Here is a 24,270-nt window from a genome sequence, read left to right on the forward strand (position 1 = left end):
AAAAAACCAGTGGTGGTTGTCATAAAGACTGCTGCAGAGTCTGTGCATGTGTCAGAGCATGTTTAGCTGTCTGCAAGGAATGTCTGCGAGTTTCCATTTGGAAACTTCCCAGACTTTTTTCATCCACATATTGGTTTTTTTGGGCTCCATTTTTTGCTATTTAAATTCAAATTACATTTGACTGCACCTGTAAAACATGTTCGTGACCTCCAACAATAATAATGATAATACCTATTGGTATAAACCCAAGTAATGCCACTCTCTTTTGTAATGTTTTTTTTTGAAAGATTGATCTCAGGGCCTAAAAAAAGTTTTCACTGATTTTTTTATCATTAAGACCATGTCTGAAATATATGAAAGTGATTCCCAATCTCTGTGTAGTAGTTCCTCCAGCAGGTTTCTGAGCACTATGGGTCCATCTGTGGCAAGAGTTCAGGTAAGAAGGAAAATCTCAGCACACATCATTTTAATAGGAATAAAACTTTTATATAGTTGAAATGGAAACAAGTAAATGGAAGTAAATGGAAGTAAGTAAGGGATGCCGTCAAGCTGAAGAAGGAGTCCTATTGGGCACTGTTAGCTCATAGGACTCCCGAGGCAATCGACAGGTACCGGCAGGCCAAGCGAGCTGCAGCCCGGGCTGTGGTGGAGGCAAAAACTCCGGTCTGGGAGGAGTTCGGAGAGGCCATGGAGGAGGACTTTCGGTCGGCCTCGAGGAAATTCTGGCAAACCGTCCGGCGCCTTAGGCGGGGGAAGCAGTTCTCCACCAACACTGTTTACAGTGGAGGTGGGGAGCTGTTGACCTCAACTGGGGATATTGTTGGGCGGTGGAAGGAATACTTCGAGGACCTCCTCAATCCCACCACCACGTCTTCCATTGAGGAAGCAGAGACTGGGTTCTCAGAGGTGGACTCGTCCATTTCCCAAGCTGAAGTCACCGAGGTTGTTGTGAAGCTCCTCGGTGGCAAGGCACCGGGAGTGGATGAGATTCGCCCAGAGTTCCTTAAGTCTCTGGATGTGCAGGGACTGTCGTGGCTGACTCGTCTCTGCAACATCGCGTGGCGGGTGGGGACAGTACCTCTGGACTGGCAGACCGGGGTGGTGGTCCCTCTCTTTAAGAAGGGGGATCGGAGGGTGTGTTCCAACTACAGAGGGATCACACTCCTCAGCCTCCCCGGGAAAGTCTATTCCAGGGTACTGGAGAGGAGGGTCCGGCCGTTAGTCGAACCTCGGATCCAAGAGGAACAATGCGGTTTTCGTCCTGGTCGTGGAACACTGGACCAGCTCTATACCCTCCACCAGGTGCTTGAGGGTTCGTGGGAGTTCGCCCAACCAGTCCACATGTGTTTTGTGGATCTGGAGAAGGCGTTCGACCGCGTCCCCCGAGATGTCCTGTGGGGGGTGCTCCGGGAGTACGGAGTCCGGGGTCCCTTGTTGAGGGCTGTTCGGTCCTTGTATTCCCGGAGCAGGAGTCTGGTTCGCATTGCCGGCAGTAAGTCGGACCTGTTTCCTGTGCACGTTGGCCTCCGGCAGGGGTGTCCTTTATCACCGGTTCTGTTCATCATATATATGGACAGAATTTCTAGGCACAGCCGGGGGCCGGAGGGGGTCCAGTTTGGGGACCACAGAATCTCATCTCTGCTATTTGCGGATGATGTGGTTCTGTTGGCCCCATCATGCCTGGACCTTCAGCGTGCACTGACACGGTTCGCAGCCGAGTGTGAAGCAGCTGGGATGAAGATCAGCACCTCTAAATCCGAGGCCATGGTTCTCGACCGGAAAAAGGTGTCTTGCCCCCTCCAGGTCGGTGGAGTGCCCTTGTCCCAAGTGGAGGAGTTTAAGTATCTTGGGGTCTTGTTCACGAGTGGGGGAAAGATGGAGCGTGAGATCGACAGGCGGATCGGTGCAGCGTCTGCAGTTATGCGGACGTTGTATCGGTCCGTCGTGGTGAAGAAGGAGCTGAGCCAAAAAGCGAAGCTCTCGATTTACCGGTCGATCTTCGTTCCTACCCTCACCTATGGTCATGAACTATGGGTCATGACCGAAAGAACGAGATCCCGGATACAAGCGGCTGAAATGAGCTTCCTCCGTAGGGTGGCTGGGCGTACCCTTAGAGATAGGGTGAGGAGCTCAGCCACCCTTAGAGATAGGGTGAGGAGCTCAGTCACCCTTAGAGATAGGGTGAGGAGCTCAGTCACCCTTAGAGATAGGGTGAGGAGCTCAGTCACCCTTAGAGATAGGGTGAGGAGCTCAGTCACCAGGGAGGAGCTCGGAGTAGAGCCGCTGCTCCTCCACATCGAGAGGAGCCAGCTGAGGTGGCTCGGGCACCTATTTCGGATGCCCCCTGGACGCCTCCCTAGGGAGGTGTTCCGGGCATGTCCCTCCGGTAGGAGGCCTCGGGGCAGACCCAGGACACCTGGAGGGACTATGTCTCTCGGCTGGCCTGGGAACACCTTGGGGTGCCACCGGAGGAGCTGGAGGAAGTGTCTGGGGCGAGGGAAGTCTGGGCAACTCTGCTCAGACTGCTGCCTCCGCGACCCGGCCCCGGATAAAGCGGTAGACAATGGATGGATGGATGGATGAAATGGAAACATTAGAGTGAGATACTACATTTGGATTCCAAGCAAACTCCAGCAGTTGCTTACAAGACATATTCAAATAACGTTAAAAGTCTGCTACTGTAGATCATTTGAAGTCGAGTATACACACACCAGCTACTACATAAAAACATGCTTCGGTTTTGTTGCTCTTTCTATGTACTGATTTGCTTGTCTTTATCTATTGTTCTTCACATATAACATAATGAAACATAATCAATGGAATATGGTTTTGGCATCTAAAAATGAACTAAATCTGCTTAAAGTACATTACTTCATACTTTTTAAGCACATATGATTATGCTATCACAGCAGGGATTCAATAAAATTTTATTTTACATAATCTATGTTCAGACTTTCTAGAACATTAATGTATGTTGACATTACACAATGATAAACTCATAGGCTTACAAAACAGAAATGTAACTGGCTAGAAATAAAGTAAAGTTCTACAAAAATGAAGATCAGGTGATTTGGTGGCCAGTAGAAATAATAATGTAATCTACTTAACCAATAGTACATGCAAAAAGACAACTTGATTTGAATCGTCATGTGGCTTACATCGCATTACATCCAACTTTGGGTTTGAATCTGAAGATATTTTATAAAATCTAAATATTTTCTAACATACTTGGATCATCATCACTTGATACACTTGTTCACATAAGAATCACATTTGCTGTTACTACAGCAATATCGTGTGTTTCTACATTGTGGTCTTGATACTTGTGTCCTGATGTACTTTTCAATTTGTTTTAGATACTTGTTTTTTCTGCAGAAAACAGGCAGATTAAAGATCTGTTATGTTCTGTATTTACTGTGTGTACAGTATGAATGGCATTCAGTGTCTTATGTGCAGCTTTCAGCTGAATCAGTCTTCCTACGCGGCTGTCACACTCTAAACATGCTTATCTGATCTTCAGATGTGCTATTCGTCACAGTCTCCAGATGGATAGTTGTGCGATGTGGAAATAATTGAATTGCATGTGGGATAAAACCATTAGGGAGCTCATTTTCTCTTTTACTTTGATAAATCCTGTGATAGACATTTAATCAAAGTAGAAATGTGACTCTTTTCTACTGATTTTGCTTTGATATCTTCAGCCTCTTCATGAATTCAGTGAAACGGTTTCAACTTTTTGTCACAAATGCTCCCTATATAACATGCCAGAATTCAGTCATAGCATCATTAGAGATGTCTGCAACCCTTGTTTATGGAATTTGCCCTGAAGCTTATTTAATGATTTTAAATGGTCTCCACTTGATTAGTCTGAATTCACAAAATGTGTTTTCTTAAAATATTTCTCAAATTTCTTCATTTTATTTCATGATTTAGTCTCAAAACTGCACAATACCAATATCACACAAAAGAATGAGAAATTAAAACAATCTTTATTCGTTTTCATAACAATATGTCAATACAAATGTACCCTTAAAAAAAGCCAAGAGGAACAATCAGGCAAAGACACAGTGAAACTACAAACACTACAATAATCAAACAATATAAAAGCAGAGCATCACTGGCGAGCTATACAAACTGAAGGGGGGCTCACACACACACACACACACACACACACACATCTCACAACACGTGAATGCAAAGTAAATCAATTACCTGTGTAAAAAAAAGTGCTTTCAGGAGACAAATATGTTCCACTGAGTGGAGGCATGCATGAGGTTTTCCCCGCTGCAGCATTCCTCCTTTAATCCAATAACCCCGTTGACAAGAGGAACGTCTATCTCCAAGTGGGACAATCGTAACAAGGTCAAACCAACAGAATTCATACAACAATCAAAGTCTGCTTGTACACAACATATTGAAATGTATCAGGTAAAAAAACAGCTGGTGAATGTCAAAGTACTCTCACATCTCATCACTTCTTGGGTTTTGTGGCTCACCAGCCTGCGTACACCGGCTCCGCGTCACAGGGAAGTCCGTAGTATCGACCCTGAGGCCGCTCCTTCCCCAACAGAGGAGCTCGGGCCACTGTCAGCTCTCCGTCAACATCTCTCCGGCGACGCACCACGAGCACCACGATGAAGAGCAACGCCACTGAGGAAGAGGAGGAGGGGAGGAGAAGAGGCGAGGGTCAAGCCAGAAACAAATACACAGAGTGCAATGTGACTCATTTCAGCTCATCACACATCCTGAAGACATGAGTTTAGAGAAGGAAGGAAGGAAAGAAGGAAGGAGAGAAAGAAAAGGAAGATAAAACTGAAAAAAGGAATAAGTGAATGGTAAAGAAAGCTTGAATATGAAGGAAAAATGAGAAAAGAAAGAAAGATGAAAAGAAAAGTAAAAAGACAGGAAAGAAAGAAGAAATGAAGAAAGATGTTAATCCCACAATGTTGACTAAGAAAGAGTCCCTTCTTAAGAATTCTAATTGAATTTCTCTCTTGTAGTAATAAAGTGCTTCTACTCTTGTGTTTGGTTGAACCTGTTGACACGTTAAGTCTTAAAGATAAAGTTGCTTTTAATACATTATTGGACAGATCAGCATCAGTAAAAGTATGAGTATCAAAGTTTTGTTTAAAGTTCAAGTGAAATGAAAATTTGACCTCCAAAACTCTCTGGCTATCACTTCTAGGGACATTTTTATGCTAACGGGCCCAAGGGTAAAAGTTTAAGACATGGCAATCTGCGAGAAAATAGCGGATAAACAGCACCAGTTTCCCTGCTCGGTGAACCGCTTCTGACCCGACCGGAAGTAGCAGACAATATGTGTGTGACGTCACGAGTTGGACACACGCTGTGCCCAAGTTGTGTTTACATTATGGCGGATCGGAGTTTTGACGACGAAGAGAGGGATGAATTTAACGATATTTCATCATCATCGGACATTTCAAATCCAGTGATTGATGAAGAAGACACAGAATGGGTCGTTCTGCCACATTAGTGACCCCGTTGTGAACATGTTTGAGGAAGCAGAAGACTGTGACTTTGATTCGTCCGCGTCTCCTCGCCTCAGCAGCCGGCAGGTTTCACCGCGGCTTTGAGGCGTCCTGACTTTTGGCAGAACGACCCGGCTTCGTGGAGCATGTCGAAGAACTTTTCCGACTGCGCGGAATCACCGAGGATGAGTCCAGGTATTATTTGATAGTCGCAGCCTTAGACCAGCAGTCCACTCGTCGGGCCATGCAGCTGTTGCGCGCTCCCCTGCGTCTTGAGAAGTGCGCCGCTCTCAAGCAGCTCCTGCTCCGGAGGTACAGCCTGTCTGCCGCTGAGAAGGAGGACAGACTGTCTCCCTGCCTGGTTTGGGAGACGGCTCGGCTGTGGACATGATGGACAATATGCTGTGGCTGCTGGGCTCGGACGAGGGTGGATTCCTGTTCCCTCATGTTTTCCTGCGCCAGCTCCCGCCGCCCGTGCGAGCAGCCTTGGCTAGCTCCCGGTGTTTAGCTGAGGGGGACTCCCACGTTTTAGATCTGTTGTGCTGTTCTGTTTTCGGTGGTTGCGAAATAAAAAAAAGTTTACCTTCAGCTCCAGACTGTCCTTTATCCTGCCACATTAGATATTTTTTTCCCTTCTCCTTTTCTCCTCTCTCTGGTCTCTTCCAGGCTCAATCTTTCGTCAAGGCTCATAAAATACAGACTACAACTTCAAAACACTGCAAAAACTTTGATATTTAAGAGGGAAACAACGCAAGCCAATACGAACGCCACACAACAGATCGAGATCGTGTCCAACTCTTGACGTCACGCATAGGCTCCGCCCACAATGGCCACGAAGGAGAAGGATTCCCCCGATTTCGTCGGCTGGAGATTCAAAATTCAAATGACGTTTTGTTATGCGACAACAGTGGCGGGGCAATGTTGGAGAAACCTTTCAAGTATTACCCGAACTATCGTTTTTTGCATAATAGGGTGTTACATTTCACTGGGACTTTAAATGTATTGATTTGTTTCTTTAAAGTTCTTCTGAATACATAATTAGTCTCTTTTGTACCACAGTACAAATGAATTGAAAACGGGAATTCTTATGAAGAATTATCAGATGGGACATCAGACAACAACACTTTAAAAGAAACTATTTAGCATGTAATTGACATGTAGAACTTTCAGCTTCGAGCTAAACGAGTCCGTGTGAAATCGCAGCAGTGAGGCAAATGTCATTATTTCTTCTGTCCACATTAAAGCTCACCCCCTCCTCCGACGACTAGCAGAGCGATGGTGACGGGAGCCAGCTCACACGTGTCCCCGGCTTTACGGAAGAAGGTCTCCATGCAGTAACCCGGAGCCAGGCTGCCCTCCGGACAGAAGGCGTCGCCGGGACACTTGATGGGGTTCACGTCAGGACTCTGGGAGAAGGGGACGCTCCGTCAGTGCTCGCAGGGCCTACCCGGTGTGGGAGGAGACGGCACTCACCGGACAGTAGTGGTCCTCCGGGCACACGTCGCAGCTCTCCTGACCCCAGCGAATCTGGAAGAAGCCACTGCCACAGATCTGACACATGGTCTGATGAGCAGCCTTGTGCATGCCTGTGGAAAAAAAACACAGAAATCTCTCCTACGTGATTGGATATTTATTACATCCACATGGTTAAACGCATTAAGCTGAACAGTAAAGCATCACTCATGTGATAATGACGTTTGAAATGTCTGGCAAGTCTTTATAAATAATCTGCAACGAGAGTTGGATACCAGCTATAATAAATGAAAGAGTAAACAATTAAAAAAATAAACCATTTTCATGAGGTTGTCCATCCATCCATCCATCCATTGGCTACCGCTTTATCCGTACCTGCCTATTTGTGTGGGATACAACCTCATGAAAAAAAAAAAAACATTTTCATGAGGTTGTATCCCACACAAATAGGCAGGTATGAAAAGAAATGGGCCGGACCGTTAAAATAGTGCAATAAGAACCTTTCATTTTTAACTTTTTCTTTGTAGAGTGTATGTGATTAACATCTCTATATTTACACAAAACCAAATAGTCATTATGGAAATTTACTACGATCTCAACATGAAGCCAATTGTAATTGAAATCTTCTGTTGCAAAATGTCCAAAAATCTTCTCCTACAGCTGTTGCATTCTGGGTGTTTGTACAAACTCTCGCTGACAGCATGGCTTTGAGGCTCGTTTGACAGCAATGAGGCCGGTGGCGTTCATGGCAGCATCACTAACATCTCAGCTCAGGTCTCAGTGTTGAGTTACATCACTTGAAATTTGGTTTTTTTTTTTTTTTTTTTTTCATCTATATTTTCTTGGTGGTTTGGCCACATTGCGGCCCGGTTTTAACCCTCGGGACTCATGTTTGACAACCATGACATATGCAATATAATACGTGGTCACCAAGTGCAACTGTTACTCCTACAGTTCTGCACTAAAGTTTATTCTATCATATTTATAGTCACCATGGACTCAGTTTTAAGACAGTCATTAATAGTGTTGACCTCCACTTGTGAATTTTTAATGCAGTGAAAATGTTTTTTCCCTGACACTCTGACTTTGCTTGCTGCTGCATCATCACCATAAACCTTCCTGGTGAAGCCGGCTTTTCACTTTAAAGATAAGATACGACTTTATTCATCCCACATGGGGAAATTCAATCATCACATCCATGATGCACAAAGGCATGAAAATAAGAAGAGCATACAATATTATTTGCAATAGCGGCCATAAAATTCATAATATTCTTTACAAAAAGGAAAACGTACAAATTCAAAGTATATAAAAGCGGGCCTGTGTTGTCGGGTTTGCAGGACGTGAACTACCTGGCCGACACGGTGTGCAGTCTTTGGCGGCGGTCTGCAGAGCCTCTCTTCCAGCGGGACACGTCTGACACTGGGAGCAGCCAGTCGAGCTGTGAGGAAGAGACCAGAGAGACAAGCACAAGAGTCCAGTGTGGTTCTCATGGCTGAAGAATTCTGTCAGCGACTCAGTTTGACACACCAGCAACGGTTTGGTTAATACCCGTCACTTACTGAGCCAAAGCAACAGGATTATAAAGCTTTTTCAGCGTTTGAGTTGTTTGGACATCAGAGTAGAGAAATTTATATCACACAATATTTTTAGCCACTATAAATAAGCCGAGGAGCTGCAGAGAGACATCAGTGTGTGTCGTGGCAGCAGCCCAGCAGTCTGTGGCCTGCAACAGTCTGAACATCAACTCTCACTGCGATTAGGAGCTTCTGATGAGCTTCTCCTGCTGAGTTCAGTTTCTCATAAAAGACAGATGAGCTTAGATATGAGAAACCTGCTTCTCCTCACTGCCTCTATGGAAAGATAAAATAATATAAAATATCAGTTGAGCCTGCAACCCATTTATGGGATTTGCATTGAAGCTTATTTAATGATTTTAAATTGTCTCCAGATGGAAAGCTCTATGAAAAGATACAGTATTTACTATACATAAACTAGCAGAGGGGGAATCAAGTAAAAGTACTGCTCCAGAGCTTCATTTGTACTCAAATGGAAAATACAACATGTTTTCATTAAATACTGAAAATGAATTAACTTATTTCACTTTTTATGTTTCTATACTCACATACGCTTATTTGATTTGTTTCAATGTATATCTGATAAATAGCATATAAATTTAATCCTTTTTCTGTTGGAAGAATAATGTTGGATGCAAAAATGCAACATTAATTAAAAATGTGGAATTTGTCAAAAGCTAAATAAAAAACATTACATTAAGTTAGGGGGAAAAAAATCCAAAAAGTACTCCATGCAAGAAGGAGCGCTGCTACTCTGTACGCTGTATTCAAATATTCATTGTAAATGTCTATGACTGCAAATTCTGTTTATTGAAAGTTGTTTACACTGTACTTATGGAGCTGTTGAAGACTGAAAATTCCCTGCAATCAAATGTTGTTGTTTTTTTAACCTTATCTTAAATACCCTAAAACAAATGTGTGTTTGATGTTATGCGTTTGTCTGGATGCAATAATCTATTTCACAGTGTTCAAAGCCGTTTGGACACAAGCATACACGCCTTTTACAACTATAACTTCATTTCCTCCAGTGTGTGTGTGTGTGTGTGTGTGTGTGTGTGTGTGTGTGTGTGTGTGTGTGTGTGTGTGTGTGTGTGTGTGTGTGTGTGTGTGTGTGTGTGTGTGTGTGTGTGTGTGTGTGTGTGTGTGTGTGTGTGTGTGTGTGTGTGTGTGTGTGTGTGTGTGTGTGTGTGTGTGTGTGTGTGTGTGTCCGAGCCATGAGACGATGAAAGCATGTGATGGTAAAATTGCTGGTTAGATAACTGGCTTTCCAAACACACAAACAGTGGCAGTGTGATGTTCAGACTCTGGGCGCAGGAACAGAAATTCAACACTGGTCACAACTGAATGCAGCTCACTTGCAAAAACTTCCCAGCGCACACGGTGTACATGAAGTAGCGCTCTGGTGTGAGGAGAAGAAACCTGAAAGAAGGAAACAGAATGAAATGAAATGCACAAGAAGCTAAAATGGCACACAAACTGTAGAGCAGGAGTGTCACACATAAGGCCTGTGGGCCAAAACTGACCCCCAAGTGGGGTCAATTCAAATGGTGAAAATTCAAAGATCATTGATTTATTTTTTTTAAATCAAATTTCTTAAGAGTAGTGACACGACACAACAATGAGACCCGAGCTGAGATTTCATGATATTGCCATGAAAGTTCGATACCTGCTGTCAAGGGGTGTTTGTAGAAACATGTAGCATGCAAAAACTACAGGAGAAGTTATTTGACGTTTAACTGTATATTGTGGCAGAGGTTTTCTTTCAAATTGGCTTTACATCAAGATTGTAGTCATTTACGATAATAATTGTTTGGTTTCCTGGATACATAGACATTTTTATCACATATACTATATACAAAGAAAAAGTTACATTTTTAAGGTTATTATGGCAATATTTTACCAGTCCAGCCCACTCAAGATGCAACTGGGCTGCATGTGGCCCCTAACATGTGTTTAACACCCCTGCTGTAGACCTAATGTAAAAAAAATTATAAAGTTGCATGAAGGAAACGCTTTTAAAAAGTAAGTAATTCCTCACTGCAAGCACTTTGTGTTTTGTGTCTGACTTGTGGTTCATCTTTCAGCTGACCGTACCTGCAGAACAACTTGTGCAGCTATCTCTGCCGGTGTTGTTGTTGAAGGATCCAGGAAGACACGAGTGGCACAAAGGACTGCCAGTGAAGCTGTGACATGACGTGAGGAAGATTGAGCAATCTGAGCAATGACAGACAGCTGGTTTCTGACGAGACATATTGAAGAAGCGGCGTCCTTACTTGGTGTAGAAGCCCTGGTTGCAGGGGAGACACTGCAGCTGACCTGCTAGCGGCTGATAAAAACCTGGATTACACGGCAAGCAGGCTCCAGGAAACACACACAGCCCGAGGTCGGAGCAACACGAGCACAGCAGGGTGTCTGAGCAGAGGCACACAACCAGGCTGTCGTTTACACTTCAGCATCCACGCTTGTGACCTCCACGTCATTTTCAAAGAATTAGTGACTGATCTGACTGCGATAGCGACTCACTGTTGTCATACTGCGATCCCGGTGCACAGGGCTCGCACATGGACACGTTGAAAGCCGAGCAGCTCGGGGTCGTGCCGACGACGGTCACCGCCGGAGACGTCACCTCCGTCACATTGTCAAAGAGCGTCGTGTCGCTCACGGCGGGAGCCAGTGTGGTCTGGCTCGCCACCACTCCTGGAAGAGAACAAGCTTTATTCTTACCCAGAAATTAAAGATGCACGGAAAGTACACAAGTGAGGAAGTTTGGTCACAGCAGGGCTCATTTTCATGATAGAAAAATCCTCTGGGGCTTAAATTGAAGCTCATAAATGTCGGAAGTTTTTTTAATACAATTTTGGCAGCGACATGATCAATAAAGTGAATGAAAATAATCACGTTTCATGAGAACTTGTAAGGCAGAATGGCATTGTTATGTCTTTTTGTGTACCGTATGTTCAGGGTGATATTTGAAAATAGAAATGCAGCAAACTCCAAAATCTTATTCTGGTAGTTTCTCCTATGTGTATACTCCATGCAAAACGTCTTACTAATGTGACAACCTATGCAGTTGCACTACCTTAATATTTGTATTTACATCATTTTGTGAGAAACACTTCCCTAAAGAAAGGTTTTCTGGCTCCGAGTGAAAAACTTCCTGAGAGGTGGACCTGGCTCCCGGCCTAACAAACCTAAACGTCCATCAACAATTACACAAATCTGCCAAACATGTCATATTTATTCACTTTTTTTAAACAAATGTATAAAATATCCACCCAACATCTCCCATCTATCGATCGCTTCACTGTATGCTGCCAAACCAATGACACTAAATGACACTTAAGTGCTAAATATTGAACTTGGGTTGTTTGGTGTTTTGCACACAACACTAAGGCCTGAGTTTAGAGATCAGAGACTCAGCAGTGAAAGCCAGCGGCCTTATTAAAGTAGCATTAGGAACACAGTCACACTGTGAGGGTAAGTTTGCACAAACATGCACACTGAAGGCTGCAAACCGATGACTTGGTTTTGTGACGTTTTCTGTATCTTTGCACCGGGATTCCTCATAAAAGATGATATGATGCTGAATCTGCAATCATAGCATTTGCACCGAACCAAAAGGTGTTGATGCTGTCAAGTGACCCTCTCTTAATAGACATAATTTAGCTGAACTGAAATGAGTTTGACTGTGCTGCTGCAGGATGGGGACTCCCCTCCACACCCAATATCTGATTCCTTGGCAGGTATAGTGCCTGCAGGCCCCAGGCAGCAACCTGACCTAAAATATAGAGTTCAGCATAAACAACATTATATAAAAATGTGAGTTTTTAGTTTAAGTGTGAAATCCTATGAATTGATAAATTCCTTCACTGAGCTTCAAATGCTGAAACCAATTGAGATGAAGAGACACGAAGAACGTTGTATGTTTAGGGAGATGTTTTCTCTTTGAAGTCCTTCATATATATTAAGTACAGATACTTCACTATTCAGCACTTCATGATCCTTGACCGAGTCGCTTGATGGCCTTTTCTCTACATTTGTTTTTAAAAACAGAAAACATTTTAGCTTTCGAACCGAACAAACGCAGCTTCTGTGTGCTTTGGTGTGATGGTGGCTGAAGTAAACAGTGGATTCTGGTGATGAACAACCACCTCGTGACCTTCCTCCTCAGACCGAGCCCCGGGGACGCCATCCTGTTATTAAAAAAAACACTGCCAAACGGTGGGAGCCTGCCTACTTCAGCCATGTCCTGCAACAGTCATATACTATTCATATAAAACATTCAGCTGCAGCTGTTACTTGCTCTTCCTCAATCGCTCCACACGCGAAAACGTCTCCACTCCACTCAGACATTGAGAAAATAAAAGTGGGGGCAGGTACGAGCACATCACAAACAACAGAGCCCATATTGTGGGAGTAATCACATAAGCCATGTGCTTAAGTGCTTTCTTGAATAGAAGCCATCCTCCTCGTGAAATGTAATTATACAGAAAAAGAGGGTCATGTGATTGTCTCTGCTTCAATGTCTTCTAATTTGGAAACATTCTTTCTTGTAAATATGTTAGACATGCTGCAAAATCTGGTCATTTCAGCGTTTTCTGGATTACTGTGAAACCAAAGCAACAGACAGGGAATTAAAATAGGTTTACAGAAACTCTTTCTAACAAATTAAAGTTTGATCAAGTGTAAGGTTGAAAGAAAAAAAAAAAGTAGTAAAAATGATCTGATATGTGGGAAACCTTATTTCTAGGAAGTTACAATAGATTTTGTAGCCAGTGATAAAAGTTTACAAGTCTCACTGAGCCTGTGTACTTCTACACCTGTTGTTTTCGCCAGCAGAGAGTGAACTCACCCACGAAACAAGTGAGGGCAGCCAGTGAAGGCAGGAGTCCTGGACAGGCCATCCTAATCCAGATTACCGAGAACTACCACCGAACACCGTCCGTCTGCAGCATCTCGTCACGGACCGGAGGAGCAGAGGAGCCCGTTTCCACCGGGGAGGAGGACGGAGAGGCTCGCAGGGGAATCAATCCTCTCATCAGTGTCATATGACAAAACACACATCATGTGATTCTGCTCCAGAGGGCAAAACTGAGCACAAGTGGGCTGACACACCGGCTGCTGTTACCACAAGGCACCAGCAGGGGCGGCACAGGTTCAAACCTACAGGTCAGGGTTACTTTAAAGCAGTGCTTCTCAAATGGTGGGGCGAGCCCCCCTGGGGGGGCGTGGTGGGGTGTCGGGGGGGGCGTGGTGGGGTGTCAGGGGGGGCGTGAGGCGGGCGCGACTTTCAGTATTAGTGTCTTTATTCATAAATATTATCAGATTCTCAATGGTAGTACAATTCGGGGGGGGGGGGGGGGGGGGTGCAGAATGCTGGTGCCAGCAACTCATACAGTGGTTTATACAGATCAATAAATAAATATTATCAGGTTCTCAATGGTAGTACAATTCGGGGGGGGGGGGGGGGCTGAAAAAATGTTTGTCCTCTAGGGGGGGCATGACAGAAACCAGAGAACCACTGGTTTAAAGTTATTTATTTAGCTGCTCTGTGATCACAAAACAAACGCAATAATTCATTAATGGCTTTAATTTGACTTGGCAAAAAAACCAAACTGTAATGTGATATTATTCAGATGAATATAGTTGATCAAATCAAATCCTCAGAAACCCTATATCATCCTCTATACTGCCTGATCAATTGCAAAGTCTCAGGGCGCTGGACAGGATACACCCTGGACAGGTCACCAGTCCATCACAGGACACAAACACACACACACACACACACACACACACACACACACACACACACACACACACACACACACACACACACACACACACACACACACACACACACACACACACACGCCTTGGGGCAATTTAGGGTCTCCAATTAACTTCACTTGCAGGTTTTTGGACTGTGAGAGGAAACCAGAGGAAACCTACACACACACACACACACACACACACACACACACACACAGGGAGAACATACAAACGTCACACAGAAAGGCTCCGGCCCTTATTTGAACCTTCTCACTTTTCTGCAGCCTTTTTGCTTTTCTATGTTACAGATAATATTCTCATTTCCAGTCTGAAGCATTACAGTAACACTAAGCTGTAGTTTTCTTGCTCTGACGGTATTTTCCAACAAACGGTGATTCATGGTGGCCTTCACAGTAACGTGTTACCAAACATATTTTTGGGAACAGAAAACTTAGAAAAAGTCTTTCAGATGCACTTCCCTTTTCTGCTGTATATTACACACAGGTGGGAGGGTGGAAACTTTCAAGAAGAGGAAATCGTTCAGTCAGAAACATGAATCCATCAACATTTATCATCCCTTTATTTATTTTTTATATAGTGAGTTCCAGAGAACTGATCCCAGCTGCTTATGAGTTTATTCTGAACACATCACCCCTCCATCACTTGGCCAACACAGAAACAGACAGAGTCACACCATCAGAAAATGTTGTCAGTAATTCATCTAAAACACGAGTTTTTGGAGGGTAACAGAGCAAACTGGTTCTCTGGGTGCTCTGGTTTCTGTAAACTGGCTGTATGTGTGACAGTATGACCCTACTGTGGCCCTGTTAGGACTGACTCCGGTGACCTTGAACTGGTTGAAGCAGTATGGAAGCACTCAGGACTCTGTGTCCTGGACGTAGCGTGCGAGGCTCTGCTCCAGTTCATCCCAGCTCAACACTTTTGTGCTTTTCTGTAATAAAACAGAAGAGAGGAGTGACGCCAAACAGCTGCAAACATGAAGAAGGAAGACAGATTCTGCTTGTTCCATCAGACTCACCTGTTGGTGTGTCCCGGTGTCCTCTGCTGTCCTTTTGGAGGTTCTGAACTTGTTGTGTTCAATTTGCTTCAGTCTTTGGTACTCCTGGTTTGTCTCCTCCAGCTCCTTCTTCAGAGCCAAAATCCTCTCATTCTGATGTACAATCTGCTGAAAGGCCTCCTGCTTGGCTTTGCGCTCCTCCCTCCTGCCACATGCCAAGACATCATGTATGTAACATTTCTTCTGATGAATGAGGACTCGAGCCGTCTCCCTCACCTGACGGCAGTAGCCTGCGCCAGCACTCTCTGGTGGATCTTGATGTTTTCCAGCCTCTCTTGCTTCAGCTGCTTCTGTTTCTGCTTGTCCTCCAGGATCCTCCTGCGTTTCTCCTGCTGCTCTGTTTGCTGAGCCTCTTTCAGACAGGAAAGCCGAACTTTCAGCTCTGCCAGGGACATTTCTTCCAGCAGCCCGTGGCCTGAAGTCTGGCATGGGACAGGTTAGCTGTGACAGACAGGTCCAGGAGAGAGCGTGGCATTTAAAATGACATCCTCCCTTTATTTCACTCACCTCTGTGTCATTGAAATTCTTCACTCTAATGTGAGAAAGCGATTCAATGCTGTGGATTTCTTGGATGATTTCAAATTTTCTGCATAGGTTGGCCTGAGCCTCCTCCAGGGCCTGACGGAGGAGCTCCTGGCTTTGCTCCGAGACTTCCTTCACTGTGAAATGTGCATAAAACTGATGAGAACAAGTGGGATAATTATGGCAAATCTTCAACGTATCAATGAGGACACGTACCTATGCTCTGCTTCCATTTCTGTATCTTTTCTTTAGCTGCTTTCGAATTTTTGTGGCCCTCGGCTACCGCTTGCACCAAGTCTCTCAAGGTTTTTTCTTCCTGTAACCTTTTCCTGGCATAACTCTGCATCAGCTGAGCTATCTATTGAAAACAAAGCAACACATTTTCTTTCAGCATTCAAAATGTTCTCAGATTGCTTTAACACTGAGTGTTTTGTTCTCATCAAGCATTTTACATTTATCCGATCATCTATATTGTTACCATCAGTTTCCAGGGAATTTATACACACCTCTTCCCTCTTCATCTGCGCAGCCTTTTGGTTTTGTTCAGCCAGTTGATGGCGAGCCAGAGCTCCCTTCTTTTCGCTGATGCGTGCCTCCAGGCGTCTGCATCCAATCTGCTCCTCCTGGAGATCCTTCTCACGCATCTCCTGCTGCCACTGCTCGCCTCCCCCCTGCATCAGTCTCTCTAAACTGTGGTCACAACATGCAGAAAGTAGCTTCAAATGGGTTTTTTAAACTAATTGAAATGTCTTGTTACTGTTAGAGTAGGTGAAACTACTCAAGCAGAAGTAGAAACACATACTGTATTACTGTTGTAAATGACTTAAAGCAGACCTTCTACTTTTACGAGAATACATTTTGAACACTACTTCAGGTACAGTGGATGTCAGATTAACACTTCTGCAAAAACATTGGCACATATTTCATTAAGAGAAGATTATAGGCCGAGGTAAAGGCCGAGGATGGAACTTCAAAAGCTGCAACTACCAATCAAAAAAGGAGGACTTGGCATCCCAAATTTCAAATTTCATCATTGGGCTGCACAACTAAAATTCATGGCAGAGTGGGTTAAAAAAAGCCAATTCTGTTTCCCAGATTTAGAAAGCATAGGTTTGGATAGGGTTCAGTTAGAACACCTTCCGTTTTTATGTTTTACAAAAATATATACCAACATTAAGAAAAATTATATATTGAAAAATATCTGTAGATCTCTCAGTGCTATTTGTAAATATTTTGGGCTTGACAAATATTCATTCTTGGCTCCTGTTGCTAATAATCCAGATTTTAGACATTCCTGTACTGATGCTGGGTTTAACGAGTGGAGAGAAGCTGGCATCATAAGAATTTTGGATGTTTATGCAGACGATGCTCTTAAGTCTTTTCAACAATTAAAGCACGAGTTTAATATTTCTCAAGCCCACTTCTTTCAATATCTACAAATGAGAAGTTACCTTAGTTCTATTGAATACTACAAACAAGGTGGAAAAACCAATGTGCTAGATAACATCTTGTTAAAGGCAGCTGCATTGAAAAGTAAAACAATGACACACATTTATGATCAAATTACAGCAAACAACAAAGGTTTAATAAGTATTAAACAAAGCTGGGAACTTGATCCTGGTGTTCAACTGGAAGACCAGATATGGAGCAAAGTATTAGACCATGCAAGACGAATGACTAAATCAAACAAATCACATGAAGTACAATATAAAATCATTAACAAGCTGCATGTGACTCCTTTAACTCGGAGTAAATATGATGACACATGTACAAAATGTTGTTTGAAATGTAAAAAGGACACAGGAACTTACTTCCACTTAATGTGGACTTGTCCTCTAGTTGCATCATTCTGGTCTTCGGTTGTTCAAGAAATTGAAAGATCTTTCAGGATTAAAGTGCCACTGGATCCCAAATTGTGTATTCTTGATGTAAATAATTGTGTGCCGGAAACAAAAACAATGTCTATAATGCTGAATGCCGCTCGCCTTTCCATACTCCAAGTCTGGATCAAAGAACACTCTCCTACTTTAACTCTTTGGCGCGAGAAACTCTTGACACTGTTGCCATATGAAAGACTGCATAATGCACTGGATGGAACCCTGGACACCTTCGTAAATGACTGGTCTCCCCTTAAAGACTGTTGTGGACGTGAATGGCAGACAATAACATGTATTAATATGGACTGAAAACAAGGTGTGAACAATTATTGGAACCCCCCCCCTCATGAATATGGTCTGTGGTCTGATGATGCTTAAACTGCAAAAAGTGTTCATTAACAACAAACAAAAACAAAACAAATACAACAAATAATAGATAATCGATGTATTTTAAGCAAAAATAAATAAATTAATTATCATAATAATAAATCAGGCTAAATGACCTTGTCTTTATATTATCAATGTGAGCACAATTTATTATTATTTTATTATTATTATTATTATTGTAAATTGTTTGCTTTTTCTGTGCTTTTTTTTTTATTATTATTAATTTTTTTTTATTATTAATTTTATTTTATTGTGTTGGTGTTGCTGTCTTGTTCTTTCTTTGTGTTTACTGTCAAGAAGAAAAACGGAAAAATGAAAATAAAGAGTAAAAAAAAAGAAAGAGAAGATTATTTGGAGGAACAAGAGTCCTGTGCACTCTCTTCCTGTGCTGTCTGATGCAGATGCTCATACTAGCAATATAAAAAAGTGAGGCTCTGTGGTACCTCTGCAGCTCCTCCTCTAATTGACGCTCATGCAGCGCCTCCCTCCTCAGAACGGCTGCATTGTTGAGCTTCACTGGACGGTCGACCACCTGCAGGAAACACACAAGCCCACTGAGTACATGAATGAATGAATGAATGAATGTTTAGACTGAATTCTGGTCTGCAGGGGAAACTATCCAAGCTCACCTTTTTACTTGATGGGGTTCCAGAGGAGTAATGTGAATCAAACTTCAGCTTTGAGTTAAAGTGTTCCTCTATCTGGGACATCACTCTCTGTTAAAAAAAAAAAAAAAAAAAAAAAGTGATTCAGCAGAAATGTAGTGAGTTGATTTTATTATTTTCTTCACATGAACATTGGAATTTTTCCAAACAACCAAGTAGGATTTATTCACATCAAGTAAAATGACCAAAAATAAGGATAGTTCCATTTGTCACATATTGATACATGATTAAACTTAATCTTTTAACAGTGAAATAATATAACAACATAAACACTGATGTGCTTTTGCTCCATATTTGATGCACATGAAACCAACGCGTGTTACAATCGCGTATGGAACATTTACCCAGTACATGCACAAAAGTAACATTTAGGAAAATAGCACATTATATTGTGAGATATTAGCAGTCAGTAGTGTAGAAAATGTAGAGAGACAAATGTGCATACTATCCCCTAACTGCAAATTTAAATGACATACAATAATTGGGGTATTTTCTTTTTGTTTTAGGTTTTTTAGAGCAGCCTCAAAAAGAAAAAATAATTAATGAGAAGAAAATAGCTTTACCTTTGTGTGTTCGGATTTATGTGGATTAGCACATCTGAACTGTTTCACGTTCGCCTCATACAGAAGTTCCTTGAGATAAAAACAATGGTGTGACGACAATGCACATCCAACATGCAACATGCAACATGCAAAAAAAACTCACATGTATTTTAACTTTAATGTTGTAACATTTCTATAACAGACCACCGTCCTCATGTAGATGTTTGTGATTTGAATGGCGAAATCAGAAACTGTACCTCAGCTTTTTGAAGGTTCTTTAGTTTGATCTCATCGATGATCTCCTTCTCCTTTGGAGACCTGTAGGTGCTGTTCGGTACCTACAAAACAAAAACCTCATGAGTGACACTCTCTGCAGAATCTATTACTGATGGGCATCTATGGCGGCACTCTCCAAATTGAGATGAATAGCCAGAAGAAACATCTGTATTTGCATTTAAGCATGAGTGATGCTGACTGGTTTGGACTTCTCCTGCTGTGGGATGAGCTCAGGCCGGGGAAGTCGTGGCTTTGGTTTGGTGAGGGAGAACTCCTGAGGCTCAGTGGTTCTGATTGCACTTTTCTTGACTTGATTCCTTTGGGTCATTTCAGTAGCTAGCTGGTCCATGACAATATTGATCTCAGGGTGCCATCTGAAGGACACATAACCATCACTTTAATTTTCTTTTTTCTAGTTTAAAATCTAAAATCATTCCCTGTGAGGGCTTTTCTCACCTGAGCAGAGGTCCAATCCATTGTTTCTCCACAAATGCAGCATCATAGATGTGATTCCATTCAGCTTGTATCCACGTGGTGAGGTTTGAGAAGAAGAAGCTCAGGAACTGACCACACAAAGCACACAATATTCACAGATTGCACCACATCAGAAAGATTGATTGCTGTTTCTCTTGGTCGAAGCAGCTCTGTTGTGTTTACTGAATGTGTCCCTTACTGTGTGCATCTTCTGTGTGTCCAGGGATTTGACAATGCTTCTGAAATGCTCAACTCCGAGGTCATCAAGAGCAAACGCAGTGAGGTAACAGATAACTGAGAAGCAATATAAACATGTTGGTGTAATGTTATTTTATTTAACTATGAGAACCACTGCACTAACAATACATTGACAAACTGAAAACTTGACATAGCCTTTTTCAATATCAAGCATTATCACAGTTGTATTCTTTTGGGGTGTCTTGCAAGTATAACTCTGGATATACCTTTGATTGTGGGTATACAGTTACTTCAGGTTTTACTTACTGGAAAACTGACTGCAATCCCTCTTCGACAAACATTTTCCATGCTGGATGTAGAAACCTTCGACAACTATATCCAGCATGTTTTGGTGCTCAACACAACCAGACACGGCATCTAGTATGAACTTTTTCTGCAGAGTATTCACATTCTGAAACAACAGAAAAATGTGATATTGTAAAGACTGAAGGACAGGGACACAGAGCAGACATGTCTACCTGCAGGTCCTTCGAAGCATCCTCTATAAAGTCATCCAGACATTGTCTCCCAGCCTGGAACTTATCCAGAAGCACACAGGCTTCTTTCACAAGTGATCCATAGTTTGATGCCATCTCAAAAAAGACAAAAAAAAGAAAGACAAAAAGAAAAAAATTGACAAATCGTTTCCTTTAAGTCTATTGATAAACACATAGAAAGCTTCTAAAGAAAATCCCACAACATGCACGCAGGTGCCAAACGTTTATTTGCATGAACTCATGTCGTCTCATTGTTGCTTAGCAACACAGAGAAAACGTAAACAGAAACGAAGCCCGGCCCATTCTTAGAAGAATTAAAAAAGAACGAAAGGAAGAAAGAAAGAAAGAAAGAAAGAAAGAAAGAAAGAAATGTCGCTCTTTTTTTTTAACTGTTAGGGTCTTTACATTTAATCTGTTTTGATCAACATGTATTGTCGGTGGCTTTTAATCCGTAGAGATTAAGAGAGTCCTCACCTTTCGTTGGCTGCCATAACAATACATATGACGTAGCATGTTGTGACGTAGCGGGTGCGTTGTATTCAAGTGTCGTCGTAAATGTTAATTCTGCACCGCTCATTCTCAGTCTCAAAATACATTTATCAGGAAAAAAAAGCTTATATGTTCAAATAATTACAGCCAAATGAGAGTCGACAGCCAATATGTATGTAATGTTGTACTAAATAAATAATTGGTAGAACTTCTTAATGTGTGACTAACCTGACATCTGGGGTTTGAGGGTGTTTGTGGGGGGGGGGGGGGGGGGGGGGGAAGCTGATTACTACGGTGGCCCTGAAGTGCAAACCACAACAACAAATCACTAAACACAACAACAAATTGAAAAACACAACTGCAAATTGAAAAACACAACACAAATGAAAAAACACAACTGCAAATTGAAAAACACAACAACAAATTGAAAAACACAACTGCAAATCAAAAAACACAACACAAATGAAAAAACACAACTGCAAATCAAAAAACACAACTGCAAATCAAAAAACACAACACAAATGAAAAAACACAACACAAATGAAAAAACACAACACAAGTGAAAAAACACAACACATGAACTTAAACGGAAAAAGTAGGAACCAGTTGGCAGAAAGAGATCTCGCAGAGTTGGTGGAGGAGTCACCAAACTTTTGCCACAGCTGCTGCAAAAGTTTGGTGACTCCTCCACCAACTCTTTCCCGCAGCTTGGACAAAACATTGTTCCTTGGTATTTTCTCCTCTCAAATCCAAACGCGCCACGAGTGAAATGACTTCCGCTTCATAAAGCGGCAGGGTCCCGTCGTCCAAACAGCGAGATCTCTTTCTGCCAGCTGGTTCCTACCTTTTCCGTTTAAGTTCATGTGTTGTGTTTTTTCACTTGTGTTGTGTTTTTTCATTTGTGTTGTGTTTTTTCATTTGTGTTGTGTTTTTTGATTTGCAGTTGTGTTTTTTCATTTGTGTTGTGTTTTTTGATTTGCAGTTGTGTTTTTTCATTTGTGTTGTGTTTTTTTAATTTGCAGTTGTGTTTTTTCATTTGTGTTGTGTTTTTTGATTTGCAGTTGTGTTTTTTCATTTGTGTTGTGTTTTTTCATTTGCAGTTGTGTTTTTTCATTTGTGTTGTGTTTTTTGATTTGCAGTTGTGTTTTTTCATTTGTGTTGTGTTTTTTTAATTTGCAGTTGTGTTTTTTCATTTGTGTTGTGTTTTTTGATTTGCAGTTGTGTTTTTTCATTTGTGTTGTGTTTTTTCATTTACAGTTGTGTTTTTTCATTTGCGTTGTGTTTTTTCATTTGCAGTTGTGTTTTTTAATTTGTGTTGTGTTTTTTGATTTGCAGTTGTGTTTTTTCATTTGCAGTTGTGTTTAGTGATTTGTTGTTGTGATTTGCACTTCAGGGCCACCGTAGGATTACTCAACAAATCACATGAAAATTGGGGTTTAAACCAGTCTCACAATGCATCATGATTTCAGGCTTTAATCTGATTAAAATAATCAGATTATGCAGTAAAGGCGTAAACAAAGTCATTGGTTTGCCATCATGTTCTCACCAACTGGGAAAAAAAATACATTTTGAATACCAATGTTCATAACTACTGTCATCATTGTTAATAAGGTGGTCCTACTATATTGAAGAAGAAGAAGAAGAAGAAGAAGGGTTAGGTTAGTTGGTTGGTTGTGTGTGATTGAGACTTAAATTAGAATTCTGACATAAATCTCAGAGTTTCATGTGACTTCCACTTCCACACTTCCATTTCTTCTCCAAACTTTTACTTTAATCTGGCAATATCCTTTTTTCTTTACTGATTTTATTCTTCAGAATGAATTTGGAAATTTAAATCACAATTTTGACTCAAATCTCAGAATTAAATAATGATCAGAATTCTGAAAAGAATTACTTCTCAAAAGTTAGACTTTAAAATGTTAATTTTGAGGGAGAAAATGTAAATTATTCTCTGAAAAAAGTCCAAAAAATCTCAGAAATGTATCTGATATTTCCCCCAGAATTCAAGAAATAAATCTGTAAGAAAATAAAAAAATTATAATAATAATCTGAAGTGAAATATCTAATTTATGGAATTAAACGTCATACCTTTTTTTCTTCTTCTCAGAATACATTTAGACTTTTTTCCACTTAGAATCAAAATGGTCTCTCTCAGAATTCAGAGAGTTAAATCAATATTCTGAATCAAGTCTCAGAAATTAATCTGACATTTTTCCTCAGAATTCAAGAAAAAGAATGCGTGACATTTCTTGTAATTTCAGAATTTTTTTTTTTTTTTTTGGGGGGGGGGCAAACAAACAGACGAAACATATGTGAATAATTACTGTGATTAAAGTCAGAATCGTGTGAGAACAAATTAAGAAATCAGATTAAATCCCTCCACACAATATTTTGTGACCATTCTGGGCGGGTGGGATGTAACTTGGTTTTTGGAGCGGGCCATGAACGCATCACTTCCTGGGAAAGTGGGAGGTGAATGTTGTCAACGTGACTGTCATCGAGCAGCGTTCGCGGGGCAGCGGAGAGTCGAGCTGTCGGTGCAGAGCGGAGGAGCCGTCGGTGCTCCTGTTGTCTGTGTCGTCGGGAGTTAGAAAGTGACCGGGCAGGAGGAGGAGGAGGGGGGAGACCGACTGTGAGACCTCGGGATTCCAGGAGAAGATGGGAATAAGTCGTTTTTTCCGAATATTTCCTGGCGGAGCCGCGTCGCTGTAACGTTCAGGGAAACTCGTAGCGTACATTGTGTTTTAGACGTTTTCCCTTTTTTTTTCTCCTCCTTTTTTTTTAATTTTTTTTTTTAATTTTGGACTCCACCTGCGCTGCCAGCTAGCTTTAGCCAGCCCGCCGCCGAGCCTGTCAGACAGCAGCCAGGTACCGGAGAGGAGGAGGAGGGCGGCTGGCGGGGGTGGGGGGGTGGGGGG

General features: G+C 42.1%; 2 protein-coding genes across 2 annotated transcripts; both read right to left on the reverse strand.

The window, feature by feature from the left end:
• Positions 1-4,034: 4,034 nt before the first annotated feature.
• Positions 4,035-13,532, reverse strand: LOC308142100 (uncharacterized protein). The gene is made up of 9 exons (XM_080512415.1): positions 13,392-13,532; positions 11,063-11,236; positions 10,813-10,951; positions 10,634-10,722; positions 9,895-9,958; positions 8,315-8,403; positions 6,963-7,075; positions 6,739-6,895; positions 4,035-4,650 (listed from the first exon to the last, which is right to left on the reverse strand). Exons 1-9 carry the CDS (start codon positions 13,441-13,443, stop codon positions 4,493-4,495), a joined length of 1,035 nt encoding a protein of 344 aa, XP_080368541.1. The 5' UTR covers positions 13,444-13,532; the 3' UTR covers positions 4,035-4,492.
• A 1,653-nt stretch (positions 13,533-15,185) lies between these two features.
• Positions 15,186-20,959, reverse strand: cfap99 (cilia and flagella associated protein 99; the record flags this gene model as incomplete). Its single annotated transcript, XM_080513108.1, has 15 exons — positions 15,186-15,260; positions 15,348-15,531; positions 15,603-15,808; positions 15,894-16,045; positions 16,125-16,266; positions 16,415-16,598; positions 18,616-18,704; positions 18,802-18,888; positions 19,401-19,469; positions 19,637-19,717; positions 19,855-20,029; positions 20,112-20,218; positions 20,329-20,423; positions 20,646-20,778; positions 20,846-20,959. 15 exons carry the CDS (start codon positions 20,957-20,959, stop codon positions 15,186-15,188), a joined length of 1,893 nt encoding a protein of 630 aa, XP_080369234.1.
• Between the last annotated feature and the right edge of the window lie 3,311 nt (positions 20,960-24,270).

The sequence above is a fragment of the Blennius ocellaris genome (genome assembly GCF_963422515.1).
Source record: "Blennius ocellaris genome assembly, chromosome: 17".
In the NCBI taxonomy this organism is placed as follows: domain Eukaryota; kingdom Metazoa; phylum Chordata; class Actinopteri; order Blenniiformes; family Blenniidae; genus Blennius; species Blennius ocellaris.

Bases quoted from the DNA above. Each gene is read 5' to 3' on its own strand.
- LOC308142100 (XM_080512415.1), bottom strand. From the start codon at position 13,443: ATGGCCTGTCCAGGACTCCTGCCTTCACTGGCTGCCCTCACTTGTTTC. The intron at 10,723-10,812 runs GTAAGGACGCCG...GTCATGTCACAG, and splicing joins AACCAGGGCTTCTACACCAA to CTTCACTGGCAGTCCTTTGT. The intron at 9,959-10,633 runs GTACGGTCAGCT...TCCTTCTTTCAG, and splicing joins CTGCACAAGTTGTTCTGCAG to GTTTCTTCTCCTCACACCAG.